The sequence below is a fragment of the Coregonus clupeaformis genome, unplaced genomic scaffold, assembly GCF_020615455.1.
Source record: "Coregonus clupeaformis isolate EN_2021a unplaced genomic scaffold, ASM2061545v1 scaf0003, whole genome shotgun sequence".
Lineage (NCBI taxonomy): Eukaryota > Metazoa > Chordata > Actinopteri > Salmoniformes > Salmonidae > Coregonus > Coregonus clupeaformis.
This window is the reverse complement of record NW_025533458.1, coordinates 2,102,108-2,120,460: the sequence shown is the minus strand read 5'-3', so window position 1 is coordinate 2,120,460 and position 18,353 is coordinate 2,102,108. Positions and strand designations below refer to the sequence as shown.

Genomic DNA, 18,353 nt, shown 5'->3' with positions numbered 1-18,353 from the left:
GTATGACTTAAAGTGGTCCTATGGACAGATACTCCAATCTCCAATGTGGAGCTTTGCAGCTCCTTCAGGGTTATCTTTGGTCTCTTTGTTGCCTCTCTGATTAATGCCCTCCTTGCCTGGTCTGTGAGTTTTGGTGGGTGGCCCTCTCTTGGCAGGTTTGTTGTGATGCCATATTCTTTCAATTTCTTAATAATGGATTTAATGGTGCTCTGTGGGATGTTCAAAGTTTCAGATTTTTTTTTATAACCCAACCCTGATCTGTACTTCTCCACAACTTTGTCCCTGACCTGTTTGGAGAGCTCCTTGGTCTTCATGGTTCCTCCTACTTGGTGGTGCCCCTTGCTTAGTGGTGTTGCATACTCTGGGGTCTTTCAAAACCGGTGTATATATATTGAGATCATGTGACATTTCATGTGACACTTAGATTGCACACAGGTGGACTTTATTTAACAAATTATGTGACTTCTGAAGGTAATTGGTTGCACCAGATCTTATTTAGGGGCTTCATTTCTGTAGAAAAATGTTTAACAAGTTATTTCTTTAATTCCACTTCACCAATTTGGACTATTTTGTGTATGTCCATTACATGAAATCCAAATAAAAATCCATTTAAATTACAGGCTGTAATGCAACAAAATAGGAAAAACGCCAAGGGGGGATGAATACTTTTGCAAGGCACTGTATGAACATTCAGTGCCCTGACCTCTCCTTGAAATATCTGAAACAGGGCTGACAGATTTTTATACACAGTGATAATAATAGGTTAGGCATTCTCGCACGGTTGATTATAGGGCTCTGCAATCGAGAACTTCTTCTGTCAATGCTAATGAGAATAAAACATATATTGATTTGTTATATTAAGGCAGAACAATTAATATAATTGAAGGTGTCCATTCAAACGATATGTTTGTGCCTAGGGAGGAAGTTTCATTTGCAAATGATTTTGAGTTGATTTCCAATTTTTTCTGATTATGGTTTTTCTCCAACTATTTCCGAGGCAAGCCAGGCCAACGCAGACTGTATGAAGTCTTGTTCCCATTGCTCTCAGCAATCTGCAGTGCAAGGGCCACAAATGAAGTGCTGTCACGCCCTGACTCTGGGGACTCTTATTTGTTGAGTCAGGGTGTGTATTTTCTATGTGGTGATTGTCTATGTTGTATATTCTAGTATTTGTATTTCTATGTTGGCCGGTGTGGTTCCCAATCAGAGGCAGCTGTCGCTCGTTGTCTCTGATTGGGGACCATACTTAGGCAGCCTATTGGCACTAGTGTGTTGTGGGATCTTGTTTCGTGTGAGGTATGTTGTTTGTGTACCTTGGACTTCACGTATCGTTAGTTTATTGTTTTGTCGTTGTGTTTATTCGTTAAATAAACATGTTGGCATATCACGCTGCGCCTTGGTCCGTCCCGTCCTTCAACGAACGTGACAGAAGATCCCACCAAATGAGGACCAAGCAGCGTGCCCAGGAAGAGCGAATAGCCATGTCACAGGTGGGCAAATGGTGGTCATGGGAGGAGATATTTGCGGGGAAAGGGCCATGGACGAAGGTAGATGCCCAGGCAGGAGAGGTGAAACGGCGCCAACCGTGCCGACGACGGAGACCCGAGAGGCAACCCCAAGAACATTTTTTTTGGGGGGGGCACACGGGGTGGATGACGAGGCTACAGGAGGCTAAAAGGGAGAAGGAAAGTGTAGAGGCACGGCGAGAGGAGCTGGTTAGGCAGCAGAAGGAAGTGGTGCGTGTCGCCAGTCCGGTCCGGCTCGTTCCTGCCCCTCGCACCAAGCCAGTGGTGCGTGCCGCCAGCCCGGCCCGGCCTGTTCCTGCCCCTCGCACCAAGCCAGTGGTGCGTGCCGCCAGCCCGGCCCGGCCTGTTCCTGCCCCTCGCACCAAGGCAGTGGTGCGCGTCGCCAGCCCGGCCCGGCCTGTTCCTGCCCCTCGCACCAAGCCAGTGGTGCGCGTCGCCAGCCCGGTCCGGCCTGTTCCTGCCCCTCGCACCAAGCTAGTGGTGCGCGTCGCCAGCCCGGCCCGGCCTGTTCCTGCCCCTCGCACCAAGCTAGTGGTGCGCGTCGCCAGCCTGGCCCGGCCTGTTCCTGCCCCTCGCACCAAGCCAGTGGTGCGCGTCGCCAGCCCGGTCCGGCCTGTTCCTGTCCCTCGCACCAAGACAGTGGTGCGCTTCGCCAGCCCGGCCCGGCCTGTTCCTGCCCCTTGCACCAGGCCAGTGGTGCACGTCACCAGCCCGGTCCGGCCTGTTCCTGCCCCTCGCACCAGGCCAGTGGTGCGCGTCGCCAGTCCAGTCCGGCCTGTTCCTGCTCCTCGCACCAAGCCAGTGGTGTGTGTGTCCAGTCCGGCACGGCCCGTGCCTGTTCCACCGGTGCCTGGTTTGGCACCGGTTAGCTGCTCTACTCCGGAGCCAGAGCAGTCCGCTCCACCGGTGCCCAGTTCAGCTCCGGTCAGCTGCTCCACTCCAGAGCCAGAGCAATCTGCTTCACCGGGGTCCAGTCCAGCTCCGGTCAGCGGCTCCACTCCGGAGCCAGATTAGTCCGCTCCACCGGTGCCTGATCCAGCTCCGGTCAGCTGCTCCACTCCGGAGCCAGAGCAGTCCGCTCCACCGGTGCCCAGTTCAGCTCCGGTCAGCTGCTCCACTCCAGAGCCAGAGCAATCCGCTTCACCGGGGTCCAGTCCAGCTCCGGTCAGCGGCTCCACTCCGGAGCCAGAGCAGTCCGCTCCACCGGTGCCTGATCCAGCTCCGGTCAGCTGCTCCACTCCGGAGCCAGAGCAGTCCGCTCCACCGGTGCCCAGTTCAGCTCCGGTCAGCTGCTCCACTCCAGAGCCAGAGCAATCCGCTTCACCGGGGTCCAGTCCAGCTCCGGTCAGCAGCTCCACTCCGGAGCCAGAGCAGTCCACTCCACCGGTGCCTAGTCCAGCTCCGGTCAGCGGCTCCAGTCCGGAGCCTGAGCAGTCCGCTCCACCGGTGCCTGGTCCAGCTCCGGTCAGCGGCTTCAGTCCAGACCCAGACGTCAGCCCCTCTCCAGGTTCGGGGTCTCCCACACCAGGGTCCAGACAGGGCTTGGAGTATAGTGGGAGGAAGGAGAGGGGAAGCAACGCGCCGAGGTCTAGACCAGACCAGGGGCGCAACAGGGAGGCGAAGAGTGAGAGGTGGTCACACCCTGAGCCGGATCCGCCTCCGAGGCGGAATGCCCACCCGGCCCCTACCCTGTTATGTATATGTTGTGCGGTCGGAGTCCGCAACTTTGGGGGGGGGGGGGTACTGTCACGCCCTGACTCTGGGGACTCTTATTTGTTGAGTCAGGGTGTGTATTTTCTATGTGGTGATTGTCTATGTTGTATATTCTAGTATTTGTATTTCTATGTTGGCCGGTGTGGTTCCCAATCAGAGGCAGCTGTCGCTCGTTGTCTCTGATTGGGGACCATACTTAGGCAGCCTATTGGCACTAGTGTGTTGTGGGATCTTGTTCTGTGTGAGGTATGTTGTTTGTGTACCTTGGACTTCACGTATCGTTAGTTTGTTGTTTTTGTCGTTGTTTATTTCGTTCAAATAAACATGTATGCATATCACGCTGCGCCTTGGTCTGACCCGTTCATCAACGAACGTGACAAGTGCATCCAAATGAAACATAATTTACTGTTTTATATTGATTAAGTGGGGTAACTTAGATTATCAGATTTGACTGCTCTGTGGGGCCGGGTTCTCCAGGTTCTCTGTGGTCTTTGGCGCTGTTTCTCCAGGTCTTTTAAAGTTTTCCCCCTTTTTCATTAGTGTGCCAGGGGTTTCTTCTTTTAAAACAGACCATTGGAGAACATGGACTTGGAATCTGCAGCTTCACATGTACATGTTCTTAGATTAATCCTGCAGTTTACAAGGCGCAGAGAAGAGACTAGATGGTGCCGATAGACATGGTCGCCCTGTTCATGGCTCCTAAGCAACTTTGTTCAAGCATTTCACTATACCCGCAATAACATCTGCTAAATATGTCTATGCGACCAATAAAATTTGATTTGATTTTATATGGAATTGAAATTGTAAATTGAAACAAAGGTGACCAATTATATTATTCATTCTAACTGAAGAAACTGCATAAACATTGCTAAGGCAGGTTACATTTTTATTTATGTTTTATTTTACCTTTATTCATTGAGACCAAGGTCTCTTTTGCAAGAGAGCCCTGCATAACAAGATCAGCAGCAATTACACATTAAAAGTAAGACACAAACACTTAAATCTAGGCAGTGTACAGGAAACACAAATATACAAAAACACAACTATAAAAAACAAGCACAATCCTCTGTGAAAAGGCGCTCCACCAAGAAGAAAAAGAGGCGCTCCACCAACACTCTGAACTGCCCGAAAGGCACCAATGCATCCAACTGTAGGGTATTCAGTTTTACCTAAATCTTTAGTGACAGAAGGAATTTGAAGAGTTAGCCACCCCTGTGAGCGGGTATGTACGGTATCTTGTACTTCTATAGGTTATTAACGATGGAAGGTAATGCGGGAGTTTTTCCGTAAGAGCTTTATAAATGAACAGAATGCCAAGTAGGAGTGAGTCTGATTTTGGGGGGGACATGTTTTCTATTAAAACAGGTTTGAAATGCTAATTTCTATTGACTTTTGAGAAAAGGATACAGACAAATATTAATTTATAAATGGGCAAATTTACAAGGCTATAAGGGGGGTCTTGCAGAGGGGCACTTACTCTGGTACAGTCCAATCAGGTACAGTCCAACGATAGCCATTCATACTGTACTGAATACCAGTGTGACTGTTCATGTAGATATATTCAATTAAACAACCATTTTGTACTCTTTCTCTGCTACTACTGTATATGAAAAATATCCTAGTATTTTTCTAACTTTCCCTATGTCAGGTTGTTACTACTGCTGCTTTACAGACTGTATGGTTTGAAACAGCGTAATATTTTCAACTTATAATACAGTTATTATACTGTAAAAATAACCAGCAACATACACAGTAAAAAAAAAATGTTTCATTTAAAAAAAGTAGGCATGAAAGGTCAAACTGAAATTAATCAATCTTCACTCTACAAAATAATACAAAATAAATTATCATGGCTGCCTCTCTCCTGCATGAAGTTAGAACGTGCAATACACCCTCTAGATTTAAGTTGCTATAATTTCATCAGAGATCATATATGATTATTCCGATTGATTCACACTATGACAGATCATCAGCCTATGAACTCTATGAGCTTGGAGTAGGCACTTCCCCCTGAAGCTAGGACTGCAGAGTACCCGCCCATATTCTGAAAGCACCTGTAACCCTACCTCTTCAAAGAGTATCTTAAATAATACTGGTGTCAATAAGGGCAGCAGAAAAACCACTTCTCTCCAGGAAAAACATCAGGGACAGACTGATATTCTGCAAAAGGTACAGGGATTGGACTGCTGAGGACTGGGGTAAAGTAATTTTCTCTGATGAATACCCTTTCCGATTGTTTGGGGCTTCCGGAAAACACCTTGTCCGGAGAAGACAAGGTGAGCGCTACCATCAGTCCTGTGTCATACCAACAGTAAAGCATCCTGAGACCATTCATGTGTGGGGTTGCTTCTCAGCCAAGGGAGTGGGCTCACTCACAATTTTGCCTAAGAACAAATCCATGAATAAAGAATGGTACCAACACATCCTCCGAGAGCAACTTCTCCCAACCATCCAAGAACAGTTTGGTGACGACCAATGCCTTTTCCAGCATGATGGAGCACCTTGCCATAAGGCAAAAGTGATAACTAAGTGGCTCGGGGAACAAAACATCGACATTTTGGGTCCATGGCCAGGAAACTCCCCAGACCTTAATCCCATTGAGAACTTGTGGTCGATCCTCAAGAGGCGGGTGGACAAACAAAAACCCACAAATTGTGACAAATTCCAACCATTGATTATACAAGAATGGGCTGTCATCAGTCAGGATGTGGCCCATAAGTTAATTGACAGCATGCCAGGGCGGATTGCAGAGGTCTTGAAAAAGAAGGGTCAACACTGCAAATATTGACTCTTTGCATAAACTTTATGTAATTGTCAATAAAAGCCTTTGACACTTATGGAATGCTTTTAATTATACTTCAGTATACCATAGTTACATCTGACAAAAATATCTAATAACACTGAATCAGCGAACTTTGTGAAGACCAATACTTGTGTCATTCTCAAAACTTTTAACCACGACTGTATAGGGAATAGGGGGCCATTTGGGACGCATCCTTAGTCCAATTTCTGGGCAATTCCAAGGTAAAATGTATGCCAAAGTAAAACCACTGATTTAAAAGTTTAACAAACCATACAACTCAATGCACAATGACTACTTTGAACAATTTACACAGTAAAAAAAAAACAGATGCAAAAATTGTGCAGATGCAAATTCTGGTTACAGAATTACAGTAGAATCTCTCTCAGTTTTATTCCGTTACCAAACTTTGTATCTGCAAAGTTTGCAAACGGAAGTCTGCAAACTTTGTATCCGCACACCAAGCCAGTGGTGCGCGTTGCCAGCCCGGTCCGGCCTGTTCCTGTTCCCCGTACCAAGCCTGTGGTGCGCGTCGCCAGCCCGGTCCGGCCTGTTCCTGCTCCCCGCACCAAGCCAGTGGTGCGCGTCGCCAGCCCGGTCCGGCCTGTTCCTGCTCCCCGCACCAAGCCAGGGGTGCGCGTCGTCAGCCCGGTCCGGCCCGTGCCTGCACCCCGCACCAAGCCAGTGGTGCGCGTCGTCAGTCCGGCACAGCCCGTGCCTGTTCCACCAGGCACCGGTCAGCTGCTCCACACCGGAGCCTGAGCAATCCGCTCCACCGGTGTCCAGTCCAGCTCCGGCCAGCAGGGCCAGACCAGACCAGGGGCGCTACGGGGGGGTAGCGAGAGAGTGGTGGTCACGCCCAGAGCCGGATCCGCCTCCGAGGCGGAATGCCCACCCGGCCCCTACCCTCTTGAGTTTGGTTGGCGCGGTCGCAGTCCGCGCCTTTGGGGGGAGGGGGTACTGTCACGCCCTGGCTCTGGGGACTCTTTAATGTTGAGCCAGGGTGTGTAGTGTCTGTGTTGTGTTTTCTATGTTCATGTTCTGGTTCGTGTATTTCTATGTTGGCCGGGGTGGTTCCCAGTCAGAGGCAGCTGTGGCTTGTTGTCTCTGATTGGGAACCATACTTAGGAAGCCTGTTTTGCACAGTTCATTGTGGGATCTTGTTCTGTATAGGTTTGTGTTGGTGAACCTGTAGACTTCACGTATCGTTTGTTGTTTTGTTGTTTGAATAAAGTACTCATTAAAAGATGTATGCATATCACGCTGCGCTGCGCCTTGGTCCGCTACTCACGACGTTCGTGACAGAGAGACACCGTCAACGCATCAATTCACGTACACTGCGTAGCATATGCCAATTTAATTGTTAGGAGAATCCATAATAAACAGTTGTATTTGATATGTTCGCTATGTAGCCCTTGTGAATTATTGATGTGTGTTCCTTTTGACTCACCTTACATATGGGAGCCACCATACCTGCCTCCGGTTATGTTGGCTCATGAACGTGAGGAGAGTTGTAGCTAATACACCCTAGCAGTTTATAAAGAATTTAGCTAGTCTCGTTCTTTCAAGATTATCTCTTGAAAGGAGTTCCTCGAGTTTCCCAGCCATAGCCTGCCTAGGCTATATGCCTGTGCTATAAATCAACAAAGGTAGGCATAAAGTTATTGTTTTCAAATAGCCTATGTATTATTGGCACTGGCAGCTAAACTTAACACTAAATATAAACATTTTAACTATACATGTCACAATTCCAGACGTAATAATGCACAACAGTCTATTTTCTAGCAATTTATCTGCTCACTTTACTAGCATTGCTTCGTCTTGATGCAAGAGAAATATTTTGTAACATCTGAAAAAAATATCTCATAACACTGAAGCAGCGAACTTTGTGAAGACCAATACTTGTGTCATTCTCAAAACTTTTGACCACGACTGTAGTTCGTCCAAGCCGTCCACAGCTGCAGATCTTTCACCGTTCTCGGTCCCTTTTTGCCAATTCTGTTCGGTGACACCAAGATGTGTCGTGGAAATACTTCTCAAAGATATCTCTCAGACACTGGAGCGTGTGAGTTCAGAATAGACTTTATTACAAAGTAACAAGCCGAGCTGGTCCGCGGAGCAACTGCCAGTCCCAGACTTGGAGCTCTCTTTTATACAGCTTCATCTTTTCACATCATATCGGAACCCCCTCTTTATCCAAATAGCCACCCTCTCTTGACCTTGAGCCACTATGGTTTCTTTGTCTAGCCTCTTTCCTGTCTATCCCCATGTCTGCTTGGTTTCCCGTCCTCTTGCCTGACTCTATTGGTGGCGTGATAAAGACAGTTCCTTTAAAAATAATATACATACACACCTGATGATAATTATATAGTACATTGATTACTGCAGTCACAATGTGGTTGTCCAGTCATGCATCTGAATTACAAAATAGGTTTCATAATATGTTTCATACATCATATGTTTCAAAATATGTTTCATACATCATAGACAGGTGTAGTCACTAATCCTCTTTTAAACCCATAATGATTCTGCTTATTGTTAAATGATTTTATAATATATGTAATAGAAAAATACCTATATGTGCAGGCCAGTCAAGTTCTTCCACACAGATCTTGACAAACCATTTCTGTATGGACCTTGCTTTGTGCACAGGGGCATTGTCATGCTGAAACAGGAAAGGGCCTTCCCCAAACTGTTGCCACAAAGTTGGAAGCACAGAATTATCTAGAATCTCATTGTATGCTGTAGCGTTAAGATTTCCCTTCACTGGAACTAAGGGGCCTAGCCCGAACCATGAAAAACAGCCCCAGATCATTATTCCTCCTCCACCAAACTTTACAATTGGCACTATGCATTCGGACAGGTAGCGTTCTCCTGTCATCCATTAACCCAGATTCGTCCGTCGGACTGCCAGATGGTGAAGCGGTGATTCATCACTCCAGAGAACACCTTTCCACTGCTCCAGAGTCCAATGGCGGCGAGCTTTACACCACTCCAGCCGACGCTTGGCATTGCACATGGTGATCTTAGGTTTGTGTGCGGCTGCTCGGCCATGGAAACCCATTTCATGAAGCTCCCGACAAACAGTTCTTGTGCTGATTTTTATGCACTACGTGCTTCAGGCTGTCCTGTTCTGTGAGATTGTGTGGCCTACCACTTTGCGGCTGAGCCGTTGTTGCTCCTAGAAGTGACCACTTCACATTTACCAGGGCAGCTCTAGCAGGGCAGAAATTTGACGAACTGACTTATTGGAAAGGTGGCACGTTGAAAGTCACTGAGCTCTTCATTAAGGCCATTCAACTGCCAATGTTTGTCTATGGAGATTGCATGGCTGTGTGTCCCTTTTTTTTTTTTTTCACCTGTCAGCAACGGATGTGGCTGAAATAGCCGAATCCACTAATTTGAAGGGGTGACCACATACTTTTGTATATATAGTGTATATTGAAACTAATTTCATACATATAATAATACACTGAGTGTACAAAACATTAAGGACACCTGCTCTTTCCATGACATTCACCAGGTGAATTCAGGTGAAAGCTATGTCACTTGTTAAATCCATTTCAATCAGGGGAGGAGACCGGTTAAAGAAGGATTTTTAAGCATTGAGACAATTGAGACGTGTACCATTCAGAGGGCAAAAGGGCAAGACAAAATATTTAAGTGCCTTTGAATGGGGTATGTGTCAAGAACTGCAACACTGCTGGGTTTTTCACGCTCAACAGTTTCCCGTGTGTATCAAGAATGGTTCACCACCCAAAGGACATCCAGCCAACTTGATAGAACTGTGGGAAGCATTGGAGTCTACATGACTGTGGGAAGCATTGGAGCCTACATGGGCCTGCATCCCTGTGGAACGCTTTCAACACCTTGTAGAGTCCATTCCCAGACTAATTGTGGCTGTAATGAGGGCAAAAGGAGGTGGGGTGCAACTCAATATTAGGAAGGTGTACTTAATGTTTTGTGCACTCAGTGTAGATGTAGACACGCAGTGACAGTCTGTTGGGTTACAATATTATCAATTGACACATTGTGAATGAAATTGTAATTGACACAGAGGCAGGGAATGGAGAACATGCTTTTTTTCAAATCCTCCTACAGAGTCGCATACAGCCCAGAGGTTTTTGATTTGTATAGACCATCGGAAAGAGCAGACTCTAAGGTTTCTAATACACTACATTTGGCAAACAACTCTACCATCTTTTTTCAATATTTCAGTTTTTTGTAGAATAACCACCAGATCAACTCACTCCAAACGTGAGGACTCGCGACACTCAGCAATAGTTTGTTTAGGGAAAATATCCTTTCTATTTTATTCTGTTATATTGAAATGTATTCTTACTATAAAATATATGTGTGTTGACTGTGATAAGGGCAGGGGAATATAAGCGTGTCTTGTCTGCAAAATTAACAAATTCACTTTTTGATTTCATTGGCATGGCGCATAGCCATATAGACTAAACACAGTAACATAAGCTACATTAAACTCAAAGTATGCTATTCTGTTCTTTTGAAATACATTTTTTTTCTATGATGTTTCTTAAGATCTTCCTAAACAAAATAATGGATTTATTTGTGGTGGTGGATATGAAATGGCTTTTATTAGACTGTTTAAAATGTAGATGTCCAAAGGGCATGGCATTGGCGTCTATTTGTATTCGTAGAGGCCGCGCTATTCTAGTGTTAGCCTGCCAACAAAATACGTAAAACAGGCTTGCGTTAAAACTGCAATCTGTATTTTAAAAAATAAAATAATTGTCCAGCATTTTATACATTTGTGGCAACAGCTGGTCAATGGTGTCTATATTTGCCCAAATATTTTCCCTTACAATGAAAACCCCAACTGATTTATAGTTGACTAATTACATTGCACTACAGGAATGCAGTTGAAACGTGTTTGTCATCCAACCATGTTTCTTGTCCAAACATGGCTCAGTTGTATGTCTGGCTTGAGGGTATACACCAGTGTTTCCCACTGTTTCCCCAGGGGATAAACTTGCTCAATGTTGCACTTGCAATGGCAATTATTTTAATTGAGCACATTGACTATCTGCATTATTCTGCCTTGAGATCTGAATACTGAATGTTGTATTTTCTCGCAAATCTGACATCAATAAATGAGTCCGAGTTGGGCGCAACAGATCTCACGTCAGAATACCAACCCATGTTCTCTGTATATTATGCCTCTTTGAGGGGCCAGCAAAGGAAACATCAGCCTCTGTCCTTTAAATCATGAATGTATAATTGCAATGCTTGTCAGTGGCCAGCAACTTGACTTTGAGCCAGTCAGAGAGCATGAACCCCTACGTGGGGGAGCCAACAAAAAAGGCGGGCATTTTCTCTGTACATCCATGGATGAACCAGTCACACTTCATATGCAATGTAGGCTATGAGATGGACTGCATTAGAACAGTGTTTCTCAACCTCCGGTAGGTACACTGTTGCTGACCGGTTGGTCAGTTAGTGAGCTGACACTGATTTTATTAGAGTTTAAATGGCAATTTTACTATACATGGTGCTCAAAGGAGGGAAACCCCGGCATGCCAGTCCCTGGAACAAAACAGGTTGAAAAACACTGGGTGACCTCATTAGGCCTATTACTGAGAATACGAACGGCATCCTGCCTTAAAATACAATTGTTCACCCATTACCTTTTACAGGGCCCACCCAGGAGCTTTTTGCCCATTGATTGACAGACTTTGGAATGTAGAACTTACCTTTCAAAAGCAATTGTGTAAAAAGTAAGTGTTCCCATTGTGTTCCAATTGTGAAGAGCATACATAGTTTCTCCATACCACTTGTCAGAGCTTTGTTGGATATTGCTGGATTTATGCACATGGCCTTGTTTTGCACTCAGTTTGCAGCTTTGGCTGTAAATTTTTGTAAGGCTGTGAATATGTATAAAATGTTCTACTTTTTTAATTGAATGTTTTTCACCTCAATAGGGTCCTCCTGGTCTACAGGGTGACAAGGTAGGTAAACAAATGTTTATAGCTGTTTTATTCATATGTTCAATATGTAATTAATGCATTACTTTCCAAGGACTAACGTTCTTTGATTTCTCTGGCATTGGCACTACAGTGGATGGACATTATCTAAATTCCTTGGCTTCCCACCCTCTCTTACAATACATTTTGGGGTCAAAAGCATTCATGTTTGACACTAATTTATTCCATAATTAAATATGTCCATAAAGAATGTAGTTTTGTATGGCATTCTGCAGTTCCCATTAAAATGTTAAGTCCTTCCTACATCAAGTCTCAGTTGTGAATATTTAAATATTCACGTTGTTCACAAATCCACTGCACACTACAGTAATGACTTAACACCAGGGCCTCCATAAAATGGCAGCCGAGCAGCTGTTGGTATTCGTGTTTAATGAAAGTTCTGTTTGCTATCAATCCTTGTTGTTCAGTCAGACCACTTTAATAACTCAATGGACCTCATCAACAAACTGTGTGTCGATCAGGGCACAACACGTACAGTAAATACCAGAAATGCAGAATGGGTCATTCAAAAGTTGAGGTTTATACTAGTGTAGCTAACTGACAGTTGGTAATTGGATACACCTACATATTGTTTGGCCTCGTTCAAGCAACTCTGTTCAATCACCCACCCAAGTTGAATAAAGTACACCGTCTGAGGATGTGCCAGTCCAGTGGTAGTTCATGTCAGTTTTATTAATAATGCAAGTCAAAAATTAGACCAAGAATTGGCACGTCTTAAATGTGTGGCATTCCAAAAGAGGTGTTTTATTACCCGTTGTTCAGTATTTACCTTATCTGGATCCTTTCATGTTTGTCTCTCTACATCTCCTGGCGAGGTATAAAGAGATTGGTCATGTATGCATTTTACTTTATTATCAGCTGTTCATCTTTATGAGGAGATGATTCTGATAGCTTAAAGGGGCCATATTCAGTTCAAACAATAACAAAGAGGATCATTTGGTAAACAGCTGAGGGATGGGGCTGGAGAAATGTTACCACTCTCGATTGTTATGGACAGAGCTATCAACACAAGGACTGGCCATCCATGATATCAAAATGATAGTTTTAACCATATTTTGAGGCTATACAATGTTTGTGTACAATTAAATTGATTACAAAAAAAAAAGGAGTAAAACAAGTTTATATTTTGGGTTCTGATGTGGTACGACAGAACTAAGCTCATGAGGTGTCTATAAGTTATAGTCTTCAAGAAAATCAATGGGTATATAATTTTCATTTAAAAGTCTAAAAATAGATGTAGCAATCGCAGATTGCCCCTTTAATAAAGAGGCTATACAGAGCTTCTGCCTCTGGGGTGCTCTTGAGCCAAAAGGGGTTCCATATATCGACAGTAATATTGTCCAGAAATTACCTCATTGGACTGAAAGTGGCACATTTTCCCACACCCATGAGCAAAAGTGTAGCCTAAAACTACCCCCACACACACACATACACACACACATACACATGCCCACGCACACACACACATGCACATACACACACACACACACACACACACATACACATACACACACACACCACACATTTTCACAGTGTAAAATGAGCCTTTAATAGTTTCTTCCTCAGGGGAACCTAAAGGCTATGAGCCAGGAGAGAGCTCTTGAGGGTCTCCCCTTTCAATCACAGACAGCATGTCTCACCAAACCTCCCCAAACCCACACCACTGTCCCGCTCCCCCTTCCCCTCAACCCTGTTCACGTCAGTCTGTGTTATCATAAGTGATTTTACTCTCAATCACAATTAAAATTTGAGGCTGACTATATTATTTTTCCTTTCTTCTGTGTGTGTGCATGTGTGTGTGTGTGTGTGTGTGTGTGTGTGTGTGTGTGTGTGTGTGTGTGTGTGTGTGTGTGTGTGTGTGTGTGTGTGTGTCTGGTTGATACATGTATTTCAAGACATATTCTTTCTGCCCTTTGCAGGGGGATCAAGGCGACCAAGGACCGCGGGTATGTGGTTTGCTCCTTCTTGTCATTTTCTGATTGGCTGTTGAATGTGACTTTGTGTGACTGTAGTCCTCGCCCAAATTGTGGGCAAAAGATCTGAGATGCATGAGATTCCAGGGATGTGGTTTTTGCATGGGATTCCAAGAATAGTTTAAACTCTTTTTTTTTTTTACAAAGACAACCAGAGCGACATACTGTAGTTCCAATATTATCAGAAAACTACAGACGGGTTATATAGGTTGCTGAAAATGACTGTCCATAATTTATTGTTCTCGTCATCTCAGGGATCCTACTTGAAAACCTGACAGAGAAGCAATTTCCAGTTTTGCTCATCACTAAACAGTCAATAGACATGAAATCATAAAATTACACTAAAACTGTGTAGGACATCACTAAAGACTTCACAATAACAACCCAAATGTTAAATGTGGCGGAGAACGCTACCTGCCCCAAATGCATAGTGCCAACTGTAAAGTTTGGTGGAGGATAAATAATGGTCTGGGGCTGTTTTTCATGGTTCGGGCTAGGCCCCTTAGTTCCAGTGAAGGGAAATCTTAACGCTACAGCACACAATAACATTATAGACAATTCTGTGCTTCCAACTTTGTGGCAATAGTTTACACTTCCGCGTTTATATTTTTGTATATATAACAGCCTAGCCCGAACCATGAAAAACAGCCCCACACCATTATTCCTCCTCCACCACACTTTACAGTTGGCACTATGCATTCGGGCAGGTAGCGTTCTCCTGGCATCCACCAAACCCAGATTGGTCTGTCGAACTGCCAGATGGTGAAGTGTGATTCATCACTCCAGAGAACAGGTTTCCACTGCTGAAGAGCCAGATATCTTTGTTTCTTGGGACCTAGAACTAGCATCTCTGTTATGTCCAAGTTTAAAAGTAAAACATTTGCCGCCATCCACTTCCTTATGTCTGAAACACAGGCTTCCAGGGTAGGCAATTTTGGGGCTTCACCATGTTTCATAGAAATGTACAGTGTGTTGTCTGCATAGCAGTGAAAGTTGACATTGTGTTTCTGAATGACATCACCAAAAGGAAGAATATATAGTGAAAACAATAGTGGTCCTAAAACGGAACCTTGAGGAACACCAAAACGTACCATTGATTTGTCAGAGGACAAACCATCCACAGAGATTAACTGATATCTTTCTGACAGATAAGATCTAAACCAGACAAGAACTTGTCGGTGTAGACCAATTAGGGTTCCCAATCTCTCCAAAAGAATGTGGTGATCAATGGTGTCAAAAGCGGCACTAAGGTCTAGGAGCACAAGGACAGGTGCAGAGCCTTGGTCTGATGCTATTAAAAGGTCATTTACCACCTTCACGAGTACAGTCTCAGTACTATGATGGGGTCTAAAACCATACATTATTTGTCTTCAGGAAGGCAGTGAGTTGCTCCGCAACAGCTTTTTTTTTTTTTTAAAGGAATGGTAGATTCGATATAGGCTGATAGTTTTTTAAATGTTCTGGGTCAAGATTTGGCTTTTTCAGGAGAGGCTTTATTTCTTCCACTTTTAGTGAGTTTGGTACACATCCAGAGGATAGGGAGAGGTTTATTATGTTCAATATAGGAGGGCCAAGCACAGGAAGTAGTTTTTTCAGTAGTTTAGTTGGAATAGGGTCCAGTAGACAGCTGGAAGGTGTTGAGGCTATTTTCGTGAATGTGTCTCCATTGATTCTAGGTCCTGGCAGTTCTGTGCAGACTCAGGACAACTGAGTTTTGGAGAAATACGCAGATTCAGAGAGGAGTCCGTAATTTCCTTTCTAATGATCTTGATCTTTCCGGCCAAGAAGTTAATAAATTCATCACTGCTGAAGTGAAGGCCATCCTCACTTGGGGAATGCTGCTTTTTAGTTAGCTTTTGCGACAGTATCAAAAATACATTTAGGATTGTTTTTATTCTCCTCAATCAGGTTGGAAAAGTAGGCTGATCGAGCAGCAGTGAGGGCTCTTTGATATTGCACGGAACTGTCTTTCCAAGCTAGTCAGAAGACTTCCAGGTTGGTGGAGGGCCATTTCCGTTCCAATTTTCTGGAAGCTTGCTTCAGGGCTCGGGTATTTTCTGTATACCAGGGAGCTGATTTCTTGTGACAAATGTTTTTCGTTTTTAGAGGTGTGACTGCATCTAGGGTATTACGCAAGGTTTAATTTAGATCCTCGGTTAGGTGGTTAACTGATTTTTGTACTCCGACGTCCTTGGGAGGGAGTGTGGAATCTTTGGTTTGTCCGAGAATTGATAGTGTGGCTTTTGATAATCCTTGGTTGTGGTCTGAGCAGATTATTTGTTGCGATTTCAAACATAATAAGATGGTGTTCCGATAGTCCAGGATTATGAGAAAAAACATTTAGATCCACAATATTTATTCCATGGGACAAAACTAGATCCAGGGTATAACTGTGGCAATGCGTAGGTCCGGAGACATGTTGGACAAAACCCACTGAGTCGATGATGGCTCCGAAAGCCTTTTCGAGTGGTCTGTGGACTTTTCCATATGAATATTGAAGTCACCAAACATTGTAATATTATATGCCATGACTACGAGGTCCGATAGGAATTCAGGGAATTCAGTGAGGAATTCTGTATACGGACCAGGAGGCCTGTAAACAGTAGCTATAAAAAGTGATTGATTAGGCTGCATAGATTTCATGACTAGAAGCTCAATAGACAAAAATGCTGTCATTCTTTTTGTATATTTAAATTTGCTGTCGTAAATCTTATCAACACCTCCACCATTGTGGGATGCGCAGGGGATATGGTCACTAGTATAACCAGGAGGAGAGGCCTCATTTAACACAGTCAATTCATCAGGCTTGATCCATGTTCCAGTCAGGCCAATCACATCAAGGTTTTGATCAGTGGATTAGTTCGAAAAAACTCTAACTTTTTTTTTTAAATCAGGGAATAAGTCCCTTGACAAATCCTTTTGGGTGGCAATTGTATTGACAGGTGTTTGGCACACAATAAAGTCAAAGCTACACAATCATCAAAGCTAATTGCTTCAAAATAACATTTGATGTTGTTGGCATGTAGTACAATTCCTTACAATGTATTTAAAATATTATCCTGAAACTGGTTTTCAGTGTCTTTCAGAGATAAATGAAAACTTTAAGTCCATTATTACGTAACCAAAAAAAATAGTGGGGAGACAAAACAATTAAAGCCAGTAACTTTTTCATGGCTTGTTGAAGTCGATGAAATGTGGAACCGATAGCTTGACTACTCCGCTGTTATGGATGTTTTCATAACTTTGATTGTGTTGTGTCTGGAGCTCTTTATGTTTTGTCTGTGTTGAGCCATCTTGTGCTGTATGTCCTTTTAGGGATTGCCTGGTCTCCCTACACTGGCTGCTTTGCACAGCAATCAGATCCTGACTGTCAAGGTTTGTTGGTGTGGCCTAGCTGCTCAGTCTGACCCCTGGACGACACACACTGAGAATGAATGCATCACTGGTGGGCCCTTACTGCTGGCCCCAATGACAGACCAGGGCCAGGCACAGTAGTTAATCAGGGCCACCAACAGTCTTTTACCCGAGGGGTTTCCTTTTCATGTAAAATGCCAGGGCCCCATTGAAATGAAAGGTAGCTTTTTATAACCCAGTAATGTGTAGTTGATTATGACCAGAATTGCAATTTTTCTAACCAAGACATGGTCTGGCTAATGTCCATTGATGCTGAATGAATGGAAGGATCTTAGCTAGGAACATTAAACGATAAACCAAAGTAAAAAATAAAAAAATTAAAAAGAATCCCATACCCATGGTTCACCGCAAATCTCTCAATCCGAGGTATAATCTTCAATGGGCTATTTAGTGCTAAATATACTGTATATCCTGAAGTATGATTTCCATATTTCAATCACACAAATTCAACTCCAATATATTTAGGTATTTCTAGTAATGGATCATTCGAGTTAATACCAATGGACACCGCCAGAGATATATGCCCATCTTAAAAAACACAGGGTAAACAATTGATCTTCAGAAGGTCAACCATGCAGCTCTCTGTGTGTGCAACTCTGGGGGTCTGGCTTGGCACTAAGCACTACTGTGATGATGTCAGCGCCTCCGCAGAGGAGGAGTCCCCATTTTTCCTGGATCTGCGAGCCCAGTGTTGCGTCTCAGCATCCCTGAGGTGGTAATTATGTGTTCTGGCTCCAAAATGAAGTCCAGACTTCCAAAGACACTGGAAAAGTGTGGATTTCTCCCCATTTGTGAAGGTGCTTAGTTGGGTCTTGTGACGCAACGTCTAATGAAATCTATTTTTTGCCCTTTGCCTCCTTCCTCCTTTTCTTCTGGGACCTCATCCTCCTCCAACCTCTCTTACCTCTGACCTTCGACC

The 18,353-nt window shown here is 44.2% G+C and overlaps 1 protein-coding gene across 5 annotated transcripts in view; it reads left to right on the top strand.

Moving 5' to 3' along the window:
* The window catches only part of LOC121554441 (collagen alpha-1(XXV) chain-like), a 407,556-nt gene that overhangs the window by 251,620 nt on the left and 137,583 nt on the right, over positions 1-18,353 (top strand). For all 5 annotated transcript variants that reach the window (XM_041868036.2, XM_041868034.2, XM_041868035.2 and 2 more), the window contains exons 5-6: positions 11,985-12,011; positions 13,967-13,993. In XM_041868036.2, the coding sequence (XP_041723970.2) occupies positions 11,985-12,011; positions 13,967-13,993 (54 nt within the window). The remainder of the gene's footprint in view (positions 1-11,984; positions 12,012-13,966; positions 13,994-18,353) is intronic.